General features: G+C 44.7%; 1 protein-coding gene across 4 annotated transcripts in view; it reads left to right on the top strand.

Moving 5' to 3' along the window:
• Positions 1-15,553, top strand: part of PRLR (prolactin receptor) — a 66,722-nt gene that overhangs the window by 19,441 nt on the left and 31,728 nt on the right. For 3 of the 4 annotated variants that reach the window (XM_065874069.1, XM_065874068.1, XM_065874067.1), the window contains exon 1: positions 14,248-14,317. In XM_065874069.1, the coding sequence (XP_065730141.1) occupies positions 14,248-14,317 (70 nt within the window). Of the gene's footprint in view, positions 1-14,204; positions 14,318-15,553 lie in introns of those variants that run through there. The other variant, XM_065874066.1, reaches the window with a different exon arrangement.

Raw genomic sequence — 15,553 nt, 5'->3', positions numbered from 1 at the left:
TAAGCTGCACTGATTGTCTCTGGATTATCCCTGGATTAGTCATCTAGGTAAGGCTAGTCATTATAACACCCAACCTCTCTCTGTCTCAGAAGCTTAACAACCAAAATTTGTTTCTCACCCATGTCCCAGTCCGGTGGGCATCAGAAGAGGACTCAGGACCCTTCCATCTATGGGCTGTACTAAGCCCGTACGACTGAAGTCTTCCATTTCATCATCCTCTGGGCAGTAATGGATCAGAGAGAGAGAGAGAGAGAGAATGTGTGAATATCTTACAGACCAGGACTAGACGAAAAGTACATAATTTCTGCCCACTTTCAGAGGCCCCAACTCCTTCACCTGCCTCTAACTACAGGAGAGCCCATGAAGCAAACTTGAACTCTCTGCCCAGAAGGAAAAGGAGAACCAAATTCTGACGGACACTGGAAGCTTTTGCTACTCCTGTGGTCTCCCAGAATTCTAACCAAGATGTAGAAAAAAGCAGGAATTAGAGAGGAAAAGTGCTTTCGACACATTCTTGAGAATTTCTTCTTAGATATTGCAACTTTCTCAGATGTGCACACAGCCCGCTCTCAGTGCTCTAAAGATTCTCCCATCAGGCACTTGGCCAAAGCACTTCATCTCTCCAGGCCTTAGTTGCCCAACCTGTAAAAGGGAGAGGTTGGATCAGAATCCTTCCATGTCTTTTGGATCCTTTCATATCCAAAATGCCATGATTCTAGAACTCCTGCTGTTCATTTCCTCTTGAGACAAATAACCAGGGAGCCAGAGAGGTAATGCCAGTTGGTCAACAATTTATTGTTTTTAATTTTATTTTTAACTTCCCTTCTCACTTCCCAAGACCACATTTCTAGAAATGGAAATATACATAGTAGACCAGGTTGTTACCAATGTAAGAGTGATGATTATTTAAGCTGTTTTGTGTTTGGATGAACAGCACATTCACAGACACGTATATAACACACACAGAGATCCCTCTGTGAAAACATAATCTCGTCTGAACAGTCTTGTGAGACATATGTTCTCCTCCTACTGCTCTTGCCCTGGATTAGTCAGCTCTGCAGTGGTAACAAATGGTGCTCTCTCAGTGGCTGACAACACATTTCCCTTTTGCTCACTTTACGTAAGGACTGTGGCTCAGCAGCAGGTTGGCCGTGGCTCTGCTGGGATTGGCTGGACTCAGCTGAGCTTATCTGGGCTCCACCTGTTTTCTCATTCTGGAACCCAGATGGAGGGAGTAGGTACCATGTGGCACATCCGGAGGACATATGGAGAACAAGAGCAGGAAGGCCTCAGCCAATAAATACAATACCATGCAATTGTATTTAAGGCTCTGTTTGGATACAGCAAAAACAATCACAACCACTCACATTCCATTGACTAGAGTTTTTCATGTGGCCAAGTCCAAATTCACTGAGATGAGATGTGTACTCCACCCACAGGGCGCATGGGAAGCCTTAAAGAAAAACGCACAGCATAAGAGTTGTGAGTTTAAGTTTTATTCAAGGACCTTACTGAGGACTACAACCTGGGAGACAGCCCCTCAGTAGCTCAGAGGGAACCTTTCTGAAGAGGTAAAGGAGGAGAGAGTTTATATATGATTCTTGGCTAGGAAACATGCAATTCAGTATACATCTTGTAAAAGGTTAATGCTGAAGTGAACACACTACCATATATAACATAGACAACCGACAACAAAGACCTACTCCATAGCACAGGCAACTATACTTATATCTTGTAATAACCTATAATGGAAAAGAATCTAAGATAGATAGATAGATTTAACTGAATCACATTTCTGTACACCTGAAACTAACACAACTTTGGAAATCAACCAACTATATTTCAATAAAAATTGAGAAAAAAAAAGATTACTGCTGGTCCCAAGAATGGATATCTCAAGTTAATGATTTTTTTGCTCTTCTACGTGTGGGAAGATGCAAGAATCTGGGTTCATTAAAATTCTCCCCGATCTGTGCATCCAACTATCCAAGGGGCTGTTGTTCCAAAACCAAGTGCCTCATCCCATTTTTCATCCTCTGTTCCTCTTAGGGTGCACTGCAGTGGCTGACAACTTCATCTTTGTAGAGTTGGGGAGTGAGCAAACTCTTTGTTCTTCTTTGTTTACACGAGTGTGTCTAATGACAATGTATGGGGGTATGGAATCCTCTGACTGGGAGGGAGCAAAGAGTTGGGGACTATAATCCAATCTGCTCACACCCCTATTGCCTCCACTGAAATTCTAATGGCAACATTTCCCATAGAAAGGATGCCACCCTACCTTAGTTCTTAGTTCTTCCACTGTGGAAAGTTCTTGGGTAGGAGAGAGTTAGGAGGGAGAAGCAGTCAGCAATGGGAGAATGGAGGAAATTTAACAAACATTTATATAGTCTTCACTGTAGACTGGGCACTATCTTAAGCCCATTACCAATAACAACTTGCTGAATCTTCATCCTAGTTCTGTGAGGTTGATCCGTGCATTATTCCCATTTTACAGATGAGGAAACTAAGGCACAGAGAAGTAAGTTACCTGTGATCACACATCTAGTAAATGACAGAACAGGATTCCAACTCAGATAATTTGGCTCCAAAATCTCTCTTCTTAAATACTCTGAAGGGAGGAGAAATGGGAGGATTCCAGCACCATGGATTAGCTAGTTGCTGATATGATACAATTTTAGGGGAGCAAGGAAACCAGTTTCCTCTGGGAGGGGCAGACATTGTTTCAGTAAGACATGACGTGTTTTCCAGAACATAGACAAAACTGAACATTCTGAGATGACTGGGATTTAGGCCACTGGCCTAGGCACTGTCCTGCACAGTCTCTGCTCTAATGGAGCTTACAGACTAGTGGAGGGAAACACACCATCAACAAAACAAATGAGGAAAAATATCACGGGTCAGTTGATGATATGAGCTGTGAAGAACAGTAAAGTGGGGTGGGGGATGAAGAATGTGGAGCAGTGCTGGAGATGGGGTTTGAAGACAGTGGTCAACGAAGATCTTGCTGATAAGGTGACATTTAAGCAATGGCCTGAAGAAGGTGAAGGAGATAAATATTAATATTTGATAAATGAATGAATGAATATTCAACCATATTTAAGTATCCTGGTGAAACAGGAAAAAAAAAAAAAAAAGTTACCTTATTACTCAGACCTGGCCGGGCCCGCCCTCCCCTGGCAAAATTCAAGCTGATCTTCTGGTTGAGTCCGGGTGCTCTTCCTCCATCACGTGGCTGCTGCCGCTTCCAATTTCACCAATGAATTTCCTCCAAGGTGGAAGAGGACACACCCATGATCTCTTTAGATGGCCGAGGGATTTTTCTGGGAATGTGCAGGAGTCACATGGTAGCAATTGTTCACCTGCTCTGGGCTGCAGGGTGGGAGGAAGGGGACTGATCTGAGCTGTTATTATTAGTCTGTGTGCCTGCACATGCATGTTGGATGAGGCTGAGCATATTTTGACAGGGAGGTGAGCCAGATGTGAAAACAGACAGGTAATAGAAATACTGAGCAAAATGGGTAAATGAGAAGGTGTGAAACCTTCGGAAGTGTGCAGAGATTAAACCTGGTTGATATCAAGAATGCAGAGGGGGACTTCAGGGGACTCCCCTGGTGGCGCAGTGGTTAAGAATCCGCCTGCCAATGCAGGGGACATGGGTTCGAGCCCTGGTCTGGGAAGATCCCACATGCCGCAGAGCAACAAAGCCCGTGCGCCACAACTACTGAGCCTGTGCTCTAGAGCCCGCGAGCCACAACTACCGATCCCGCGAGCCACAACTACTGAAGCCTGCGCATCTAGAGCCCGTGCTCCGCAACAAGAGAAGACACCGCAATGAGAAGCCCGCGCACTGCAACGAAGAGGAGACCCCGCTCACCGCAACTAGAGAAAGCCCGCGTGCAGCAACGAAGACCCAATGCAGCCATAAATAAATAAATAAATAAACTTATTAGAAAAAGAAGAATGCAGAGGGGCGCTTTACTGCTCTCTAGGAATGAGACGGACCAGAATGAGAAGGGGCCAGGACCTTGAAACCTATCATTCCTCCCAAGAAGAGCAGGAGAGTCGACAATGAGAGGGACAGCGCAAGACGGAAGGGGTCAGGCGACAAGCTGAGCTGTAAGGAGGCAGCATCTGGGAATTCTGCCAGGCATTCAGAAAGACGGTCCAGCCACGCACCATGGATGCTGGGGCCAACAGAATACGGGGATGCAGGCTGGCCCTAGGAGTCAGCCACTGATCTGGGCACTGAGCAGAGAACCAGGGCCTGAAGGGCCTGTTATGGAAGAAATGGGGTCTTAACAGTTGACCACGCAAGATTCCAGCACCAGGAACAGAACAGGACCCGATGCAAGCCTTCCCTGGGCTTCTCTCACTGCATGGGTATTGTGCCCAGAGCCTGCAGGTGGAGCTCAAGTGGCCCCAGCTATGGAAAGCTGTGGCAGGCAGGTCAGGCCACTCTCCGGGCTGGGTGAATAGACACACCCTGAAAATGTTCTATCACAGAAGCGCCAGGCTACCGTGAGAGGTGCACTTACAAGGGTCAAGGTGAGCCGAGTTTTTAGCTTACGGTTACGGGGGGTTCGTTTGTTTGATTTTGGTGTTGCGCACCATATCTAGAAAGCTAACGTGTTAAGCAATTGGAGGTCCCGCTAACCTCCGATGCAGTTGTCAACAGGAAGGAGCAAAATAATAACCTTGCAGCCTCAACAAACAGAGGCAGCAATGGGGGGAGTCTGACCAGGACCCCGAGGAAGGCCGGGTTAAGTCAGCACAGAGAGGGAGGCAGATGAGAGGAAAGGGAGGAGGGAAGGGATCCTGGGTTCACGAGGTCTCCCCCAGTCAGAAAGGGCTCCCTGCAAGCCTGCATTAAGCTGGCCTGAAAGTTTCAACTGCCCCCAAGTCCTCCTCTTCCATGGTGGGACGCCGAGCCCAGAGAGGTGGAGCGAGGGGTATGCTGGTCAAAGTTTAACAACTGCTCTTCCAGGAGAAAAAAAAAGAAGAAAGAAACATTCTGATTTATAGCATTTGCCAATTCCCACCATAGAAGTACTCCCACTACGGCTGATTTCAAGCTACCAACAGGAAGCCCGCTGGCTTACAACATTCCTTGAAAATGTAACAGTTGCTGCCTGGTGTAGACCTACACCCCCGGGTAGAGTGCCCTTGACCTCGTAGCCCTCCTCACAAGGAACCCTCAGCTCAGGGCAGTCCTTTTAGGAAAATGCCCTTTCCAGACCCAGAGGATGGAGGCGGATCCAATCCTACCTCCTAACCAGTAGCTGCCTTGCCTAGTCCTTTATGCTATAATCAGGGCTCCTTAAGAATCACCTAAGTGCTTGTTAAAAACGCCCCTTCCAGTACCAGCTTGCAATCAGTAGATAAATAAGCCCTGGAGATCTCATGCAGAGCGTAGTCATTACAGACAACAATGTATTATAAACTTCAAAGTTTCTAGGCGACTGGATCTTAATTGTTCCCATCACGGAAATGATTGTTATGTGACTTGATAGAGGTTTTAGCTAATGCTGCACAGTTATATTCCAGTAACATTTTTTAATTTAAAAAAATGCCCCTTCCTAGGTCCCACCCTCCAAAAATGTTGACCCGTTGTATCTGGGATGGGCAGTGGTGCCCAGAACAGACTCTAGAAGCAGTGCCCGAGGAACATCCACTGCTATTGAAGGACCATACCTAGATCCCCGCAGCACCCTGTATCAGAGCCGACTTTGGGAAGGGAGAGTGTGCTGAGAGAGCCCTTTATCAGAAAGAGGGATGCCTTAGTTGGCTCAGAACCCGTGGTCCCAAGGTCCTCTGACCTGTCCACCAAGCCATGGCTGGGCTGGGTTCTGTGCGTTGGAGCTTCTTGAAGGTAGGGGCCACTACTCCTTTGTAGCCATCAGAAGTGCAAAGCATGGCGGTTAACAACCCAGATCATGGAGCCCAGCTGCAGAGTTCTTCTCCCTCCATACACTGCTCACTAGCTGTGTGACCTCAGACAACTCATGGAGCCTCTCTGGGCTCCAGTGTCCTCATCTGTAAAATGGACGTATACATAGAACTTACATCTCAGTGCCTGGCATGTAGTGTGTCCTACACGAGGGTTTGCTGATTTTATCACCACGCAGTTCTGAGCACACTGGAGGCTTTTAAGATAAGCTTGTTGGTTTAAACCGCTTACCCCCTTGGGCTTCCATTTCCTCATCTTTGACACGGGAGCCATGACGTAGTAGAAGGAACAATAATAGCTTTCCTGCCCGCACAGGATTATCGTAAGAATAAAGTATGACCGTGATGTGAAAGTGCTTTAAACACTACAGATCACCGTGTAAATGTTTTGTCATTTTGTCTTTGGTGTTGTTGTTAATTTGAGGCAGGACTCCCAGTCTAAAGACTGGATTCCCATTTCTGCTGTGCTGGCTGAGCTGTGTGATGGTGGGCAAAGCCAGCTACCTCTCTGAGCCTCGGTTTCCTCTCCCATCGAGGGAAACCTCCAAGCAGAGACATTATATGTGTTAGGCGGCATCAGTGGTTCCCAGCCCTGACTTTACATTGAAATCATCTGGAGGGCTTTGTTAAAATGTCCATGTGCCAGTGGACCCAATTCTGAATCAATCAGAACCTCTTGCAAGACATAGGAGTTTGTTCATTTAAGAAGTTCCCTACATGGTTCTAATGTGAATCCTGGACTGAAAACCACTGGAGTCTGGAAAAGCTTTGTAAGCTGCAAAACTTCATGTACAATTTGTGGATTTTTTTTTTTTTTTTCTGGTATGCGGGCCTCTCACTGCTGTGGCCTCTCCCGCTGTGGAGCACAGGCTCCGGACGCACAGGCCCAGCGGCCATGGCTCAAGGGCCCAGCCGCTCCGCGGCATGTGGGATCCTCCCGGACCAGGGCACGAACCCGTGTCCCCTGCATCGGCAGGTGGACTCTCCACCACTGTGCCACCAAGGAAGCCCTGTGGATTTTTTTAATTATGGTCTTATGAGGAACTAGTTCCTCTGAAAATCAGGCCAAAGGGCAATTTCCACCATCTGTCTGAAGTGTGCACTGACTGGGGAAAATTGAAACTCACCCAGTTCCTATTCTTGCCTTCAAGCCCAGGAGGCTGAGTGAAAATAAGCCTCTCTGAGAGCAAAGATGCTGCTGGGATGTTGCGGCCAGTTAGAGGAGTCGGTGTAATTGGATGTGGAAGCGATGCCTCCAGCCGTGGGGAAGCATTCAGTGTCCTGTTTTATTAAAGTGACTCCCGTGCAAAGGCACATACATCACCGTGAGCGATTTACCCCGATTAGGTTAGCGGCCAGGAGATCTTGCTATGTAAGTCCCCAGGTGCAGTACCAACGCTGATTTGGCTCCAGTTTGGACAAATCCGATCTCTGCTAATCGCGTACCTCTTACATCACACAGCTGTGGTCATGTACAGCATACTTCCTCTGCTTGGATGCATTTTCACGGACAGAGAGTCTTCAAGAAGTTCGAGAAGTGCTGGGATTCACACGAGAGGAGGGAGGGGGTGTCTGGAATCAGAGGTGGACACTTTCTAACTGTCTCTCTACTGTTTCTAGTAACATCCACACAGCCATGATGTTCTGACTAAACTGCTGGGTTCGACTGGGATGGTCATTTTACATAGAAGTGATTCCCTTATGGAAAGTGCCAGATGTTTCCCACCAAAGGATATCTCAGGACAGGGAATGAGAAGGCAACCTGTTTGAGAAGCAATAAAATGTAAACTTGATCACTGCAGTGATAAAAAAAAAAGAAAAGAAAAGAAAAATAATAATGGATGACATATGAGCAAACGTCCTGCTGTGAAATTTCACAAACAAATGTGTAACTATGATTTCTGGGCTATGGACAGATAAACACTTCAGTGCTGTGGGCACATGTTTTCATGCAACGCAGGAAGAGCTAGGACTTTCACCTCCCCACCCTCAGGCCAGGGTTCTCCTAGCACTGTATCCGCAGCATTCAATGTCTGCATTCAGGATTGGCTGCCATGTTATCCTGAAAACATCTTCAGATTCCCCTGTCAAAGACAGAACGCTAAACTGGCTCCAAGTCCAGTGTTTGACAATACTAGCACAGGACCAGCTCTTCTGCATGCAGATTAGCATCCCCTATCTTAGATTCTTGTTCTGCTTTTTCAACTTTAAAACTTCAGTGATTCACTTATTCTCTCCACAGTCATTGACCATTGATTTGGGGCAGAGCTTGTAAAACGGCCTTAATCTTGAGCCTGGTGTGAAATAGCTAATCCTTCCTGCTGCTCTCCCCACCCTTAGCAGATTATGTCCTCTGCTTTCCAAACTAAATATTAGCATTCTATATTGGAAAGACATGCCAGATTCCTGGAAGTCAAAAGGTACCTGTGGGGTTCTGGCCCTGCTTTTTTAGCCTCAGGCCATCTAACAGGTGGAGCAACAGGTAAGGAGACCCAGAGGGCAGAGGACACCAACCCAGCAGACCCCAAAGGGAGCAGGTAACACAATCCCCAACATTTCAAACAATGGGTGAATGCATTTCAAATTTGTTTGCAAGAAATGAGATTGTTTGCATTTTTAGGACCAGACAGGCATTTGGAACTTAATTTGCATTTATAGTCAGGAGGTATGGCAGGTGGTGTCCTAACCATTGATGGTAGAGAACTGAAAATTGGGGAGGAGCGCAAAGTGGGTATGAGGTGTGCAGGGCTCCCCTGCCATCGGAGTCTTGATCGATCTTAGCAAAATCCAAAGTTTACCAAAAACTGGAACCCTCAAATGTCCATCAAGAGTAGAATGAGGAAATAAATTATGGTCTTTCATTCAATGTAATATGAATGAAGATGAATGAGGTGAAGTGAAAATGAATTTTGCATGAGTCCATGTAACAACAAGATTGAATCATACAACAATGTGAAATGAAAGAAGCCAGACACACCCACTCAAAAAAATGCATATTGTATGATTCTATTTCTATAAAGTCCAAAAGTAAGCAAAATTAATCTGCAGTGTTAAGTCAGAAGAGTGGTTCCTCTTGGGAAGGGTGGGTAGAGATTGGGAGGAGGCACCAGGGAGATTTCTGGGATGCTATTAGTGTTCTATTTCTTGACCTGATGGTAACATAGACATATTCACTTTGTGATAATTCATTGAGCAGAACACTTATGATTTGTGCATTTCCCATGTGTGACATTCTTTAAAGAAATTCAAATCTTGGATGGGGCCCTGCTTATCCATGGGAGTTGGGCTTCCAAGAGCTAGGTAGGTCTTCAGAATCCCTGCCCAGCATGCTAGGTTCATTTCTAGAGTCAGGGAAACTGAGTCAAAGTCTGAGTAGAGCATTGGGGCAACAGTAGCTGATGAGGCAAGACAAGGTGAGAATTGCGTTCACTTCAAGACCACCTGACACCAGGTCTTGGGAGCAAGTCCCACAAAATGGTAGGGCTGAGATTTCTGGCATTTGGGATTGGCTCAGGGTCTGGGTGAGCCAGCATATGCAGATAAAATCTACCAGGGGGTAAAGGGTGAAAGCTCAGGTCTGTTATATTTTTTTAACATCTTTATTGGCATATAATTGCTTTACAATGATGTGTTAGTTTCTGCTGTATAACAAAGTGAATCAGCTATACGTATACATATATCTCCATATCTCCTCCTTGCGTGTCCCTCCCACCCTCCCTATCCCACCCCTCTAGGTGGTCACAAAGCACGGAGCTGATCTCCCCGTGCTATGCAGCTGCTTCCCACTAGCTATCTATTTCACATTTGGTGGTGTATACATGTCCATGCCACTCTCTCACTTCGTCCCAGCTTACCCTTCCCCCTCCCCGTGTCCTCAAGTCCATTCTCTACGTCTGCGTCTCCACTCTTGTCCTGCCCCTGCTTTCTCAACTCTTGGCCTGTGTTGATGAGACTTGGCTTAATGGAAAAGAGTGATTAAGGGAAGCGTTTGGACAGAGAATCTGAACCGGATGAGCATTAATGCAGGGCAAGGTGAGGAAGAAGAGGGTTTGTGGGGTCATACCAGAGTGGGACATAGCACCGTGAGAAGGCATATTTGAGTAAGATTACTGAGGAGCATAAAGATGGGAGGGTCTCTGAGGATTCAGAAGCGAGGAAGCTAAGACAGTTTGTCATGGGCAAGGCGTGGAGGCTGCTGACTTGCTACAGACCTGCTTTTCAGTTTTAATTTTTGCATTTTTAAACCACAGTCACACTAGGGGAGCAGAGGAGTGAAACCAAGATAACTGTCCTCTGGTGGGAGTATAGGGCTAACTTCTTCCTAGTTGGACTCCAAATATTTGGAGCCATTTACCACTATAACCATCACTAAAAGAGGTCTGTGGACACTCTTCAGATGTTCCAGCCCCACTTAGAGTGAATAATCTTGACCAAGATCCTGCTGCAATGGGGGAGTTGACTCAGACAAAAACAAAATTTTTTTTTAGTTATTTACACTTTTTCTATTGAAGTATAGTTGGTTTACAATGTTGTGTTAGTTTCTGGTATACAGCAAACAGCAAAGTGAGTCAGACTTCAGATCTGAATATAGTATCTGACCCAAATATTCATTTTTGGATTCTTTTCCATTATAGGTTATTACAAGGTATTGAATATAGTTCCCTGTGCTATACAGTAGGATCTTGTTGTTTATGTATAGTGGTATCTGTTAATCCCAACCTCCTAATTTAACCCTCCCCCCGACCTTCCCCTTTGGTAACCATAAGTCTGTTTTCCATGTCTGTGAGCCTGTTTCTGTTTTGTAAATAAGTTAATTTGTATCAACATTTTTAGATTCCACATGTAAGTTATATCATATTATATTTGTCTTTGTCTGACTTATTTTACTTAGTATGATAATCTCTAGGTAATCCACATTGCTGCAAATGGCATTGTTTCATTCTTTTTTATGACTGAGTAATATTCCATTGTATATATACACCACATCTTCTTTATCCATTCATCCGTTGATGGACATTTAGATTGTTTCTATGTCTTGGCTATTGTAAATAGTGCTACTGTGAACATTGGGGTGCATGTATCTTTTCAAATTAGAATTGTTGTCCTTTCCGGATATATGCCCAAGGGTGGGATTGCTGGATCATACTGTAACTCTATTTTTAGTCTGAGACAAAAACCAAATTTATCCCCAGCCTCATGTCCACCAGCCATAAAAATGATCAGTGGACAGCAGGAGGTATGCCTAGTGTGGGGAGAGACCACAACAAATGGTCAGGTTAACAGTCAGCACAGTAAAGTGGGCAGTTGAGGTTATCTTTCTCTCTGAAGGTTTACTTACCCCACTGTGTTTACCCTGCTGGAGAGTCAGTTGCAGGATGAGTTGGGAATCATTATATATTGAAACACAGTAATGAGACCACTAGGAGTGTGTCCAATTCCCTAACATGGGGGTTTCAAGGCGTCAGAAACTACCCGTGGCTAGTCAACAGATTCCAGGATACCTTAGGAAATCCCAGAGGAGCTTACTTCTTTTTAGTTTATAAAATGCTTCCTGAAAGCATTTTTATTGGAAAACTTTATTTAGGAGAGTTTCTTTGAGGCTGGACCAGCATACCAGGAAGCATAAGTGATGAAAGTATCTGCTCCTGCCTGCTCCACCCTGCTCCCCATCCAGGCATTTCTTTTTCAAAACACGTGGAGCCCTGATTTGGAAGAGCTGTCTAGTTAGCACGTGACCTCGCCCAAAAGGTGTGATTTATAGCAGTTGATCTCAAGTATTTTGATGCAAAAAGAGAAGGGAAGTTTCAATAAAAGGATATTATGGAACTTCTTCAGCCAGTGGGTAAAATTCCCATCCCCAAGCCAGGCTGAGATCAGATCTTTAGGACAAAAAAACTCTTTCAGGTCTAGATGGATCCAGTGAAGCTGGATTAGGGAGAACAGCAGTGTTTGAGATCCTCAGGCACAAGTATGGCGGTTGAGCTTGTTGAGTCTTGGCTCTGTTGACTCCACACCCGTTCGAGGCTGGGGTGCTGTTCACCTTGACTCAGTCACTGTGGTCTCCACCGTCTCTCCCATAGAATGGGGAATAATTGCACGTTCATCACACACTGTCCACAAATGAGGATGGTTCGTCAGACGCTCTCAGATTTGCCAGATTCCTCTCTCCCAATGGCACGTGACTGACAATTTACTACGCCTTTCTACACTTCCATTTCCTCTTCTGTTAAAAGGGGTGGTAATGGAGAAAGACAAATATCAGATGATATCACTTACATGTGGAATCTTTAAAAATGATACAAATGAACTTATTTACAAAAAGGAAACAGACTCATAGACTTAGAAAACAAACTTATGGTTACCAAAGGGGAAAGGTTGGGGGGAGGGGTAAATTAGGAGGCTGGGATAAACATATACATACTACTATGTACAAAATTGATAATCAACAAGAACCTACTGTATAGCACAGGGAACTCTGTCCAATATTCTGTAACAACCTATACGGGAAAAGAATCTGAAAAAGAGTGGATATATGTATACGTATAACTGAACCACTTTGTTGTACACCTGAAACAGCATTGTAAATGAACCTACTCCCATATAAAATAAAAATTAAATTTAAAAAAGCGGGGATTGTAATAGCCCACGTTACGCACAGGGGTATTGTGAGGGCTCAGTGCAACCTGGATGATTAAGACACTCAGCGCAGGGACTTTCCTGGCGGTCCAGTGGTTAAGACTCTGCCCTTCCAATGCAGGGGGTGCGGGTTCGATCCCTGGTCAGGGAACTAAGATCCCACATGCTGCGTAGCACAGCCGAAAAAAATTTTTTAAGACATTCAGCACAATGCCTGGCCCATGGTAAGTGTTCCATACATAGGGGGAATGACTTGAAACCCATTATAAGCCTTTAGCATCTTGATTTAATTAGATGACCCTGAGGGGTTAGATAGAGCAGGTGGCTTAGAACGTGTAACCTGGGAGGATATTCAAAAAGAATCCTGAAAAAGCAACTAGAAGGTTCCCAAAGAACGGGATACTGGCTACTTCACAGGAGTTGTTACTGACCCAGGAGCTCCAGTTATGAGAGAGTCACTTGATGGCGCCCGTGCGCACCGAACCTCTACTGTCACTAAGATTTCTATTTCTGAGTACATCGCAGAGGGAGTAGCAGCAGGTGGAAGGCTTCAAGAAGTTGTCTGTTAGGTGGTGTGAGGCTGGCAGATGGTGCTCCACCCTCTGACCGGGAGGAATGGACAAAGGAAGGCTGGTCTTTTCAGGGCTCATCAAACAGCACTCAGTCATTTCCAACATCCCTAGACGGGCAGCCTTGCCCCTGGATGCCCTTCCCCTGATTTAAAAAAAAAACCATAAATTTTAAAGGGAAAATGTAAGCCATGGGTTTCCAAGAATTTATACTTACTTCATCAAATCTATTGTTTTCTGAGAGTTGTGTGGAGTCCAAAAAGACTAATGAGCCTTTTCCAAATGTCTTTAAAAATCCTTTTTTCTTAGAAGAACATTTAGAGGCTTTAAAAGTTGTTCCAAGGGTAAAAATAATAATATAATAATAAATTTCTCAAAACTCTCAACCCCTGCAGGTTCAAAATTTGCTTAATTCTTCAAACCCAAGGGACTTGAATTATTACTGGGATTTGTCATTTCTTGTTTATGGGGTTTTTCCAAAGGGGAGAAAGGAACCATGTGGAGGTTCACTAGAGTTCACTGCATCGTTCACAGCCATGCCCATAGACCAGAAGGCTTCCAGAGTCTTCTCAACCTGAACCTTCAGGCGAAGCCCCCCGTTACTTGGTGGCATCCGTGAGGCCAGGTTGGAGTTAAACTGAATGCACTGACTTTTTCAGCCAGGCTTAATTTTGGCTGGAGGATCAAAGCCCTCCCAGAACAATTCTTTTGTAGGGACTACAATCTATGTCACGTAAAACAGGTGATCTATCGTTAGGTGACTGTAGGGTGCAAAGAGAACAATTTTTCCTTGGGGTGTGTGCAAAGAGCCAGCTGTGGCTGGGCTGCCCTTGAACGTTGTCATCTGATGACCTCTGGTGGTGGCATTTTTCCCAGCATGTGTGCAGCGACGCTTCTGAGCCAAGCCATCCTTGTCACATTTTCCTACATTCCTTTCCTCCTGTTTTGTTATTCACGTTCAGCAAGGAGCAAGAATCAGTTGCAAACACCCAGAGGGTGCATGTGTCTAACCGACTGTCGTTTCAAAAAAGTTGCCTGTGCCTTCTCTTTCAGTGAACCTCTGATCCATTTCCTGTGGAAAGAGAAGGGAGCCAACATGAAGGAAAATGTGGCATCCACAGTGGTTTTCATTTTGCTACTGTTTCTCAACACCAACCTTCTGAATGGTAAGTAAGAGATAGTCCTGTTCTCTTTCATTCCCTGGGGTGTTTATATGAGAGGAGGGGAGAATCCATCACAGTCCTCTTGCAATGCAGTTACGAGAAATGAAAATGTCCATGTCATTTGCTGCTATTAAATTATTTACAATATTTTGGGGATTAAAACGAATGCAAAAGAATGAATGCAATTAGTGCAAAATCCTGTCACTATGCTCTGACTTCCATCCTCATTCTGGGAGTGCAGGGAAAGAGTTCTACCAACAACAGACCAGAGTTTCAGTTCAGGTTCTGTCCCTTACTAGCTGTGCAACCTTGAGCCAATTACCTAACCTCTCTGGATTTATACATTTTCAAAGTGAGAATAGTGATGTTTCTTCCACGTCAAATGAAAAGGTTTGTGACAAAAATCTTTGAAAACCTGAAAAGAGTTATAAGGGGATTGCTGTTACGTGGTGGGAAATGGGTATAGAGCCAACTCTGTTATGGGGAAATGAAATTCACAACTAGACTAGAGTGTGTGAGCCTGTGTGTGTACATTTCAGTGTATCTACCACTGCGTATTTCTGGGTGTGTATACTTTTGTATACCTGTGTATATCTTAACTTCCCTATATGTGCCTGATTGCAAATGCTTCTCTGGGTATACCTGTCTATGTACACATTTGTGGGTGTATATTTCTGTGTATGTACCTGTGTGTGTACCGGTGTATACTTCTACAAGTATGCACCTGTGTATATTACTCCTCTGTGGTATGTGGGTGTGCTTCTGATATGGGCTCTATTTGAGCGTGTGTGTGTGTGTGTGTGCCTGTGTGTGGTGTGCATTTTACAGGGATAGTGAGACAGTCCATTCATTGTAATCATCTCCTCTAAAGTGGGTGAAAGAAACATTTAACTAATTATAATTTCACAACTTTACCCTCCTCTCTTGAGCTTCCTCCAGGTACTATTAATAACCAGTGAAATGTGAGAAAGAGAAGCTTTCAGAGAAAAAGGACCGCAGAGATCAGTATAATCCATAAGGAAATTTTAAGTATTCAAATAATCAACAGTGGCCTTAATTGGTTTCTAAATATGCCCATTATTGAGCCATAAGTTTTGTGCTTTTTTAAAAGTAAACTTTCCTTTCTACCTCACATACTCCTCCCTATAGCCACAACAACAAACAAACAAAAGATCGCTTCATCCTGTGAAATTACCCTGAAGAAATGTGCCCTAGAGGACAGCAACATTACAAACATTG

Source organism: Phocoena phocoena, chromosome 3, assembly GCF_963924675.1.
Source record: "Phocoena phocoena chromosome 3, mPhoPho1.1, whole genome shotgun sequence".
In the NCBI taxonomy this organism is placed as follows: domain Eukaryota; kingdom Metazoa; phylum Chordata; class Mammalia; order Artiodactyla; family Phocoenidae; genus Phocoena; species Phocoena phocoena.
Note: the sequence above shows the minus strand (reverse complement) of the source record. Positions and strands in the feature narration are given on the sequence as shown.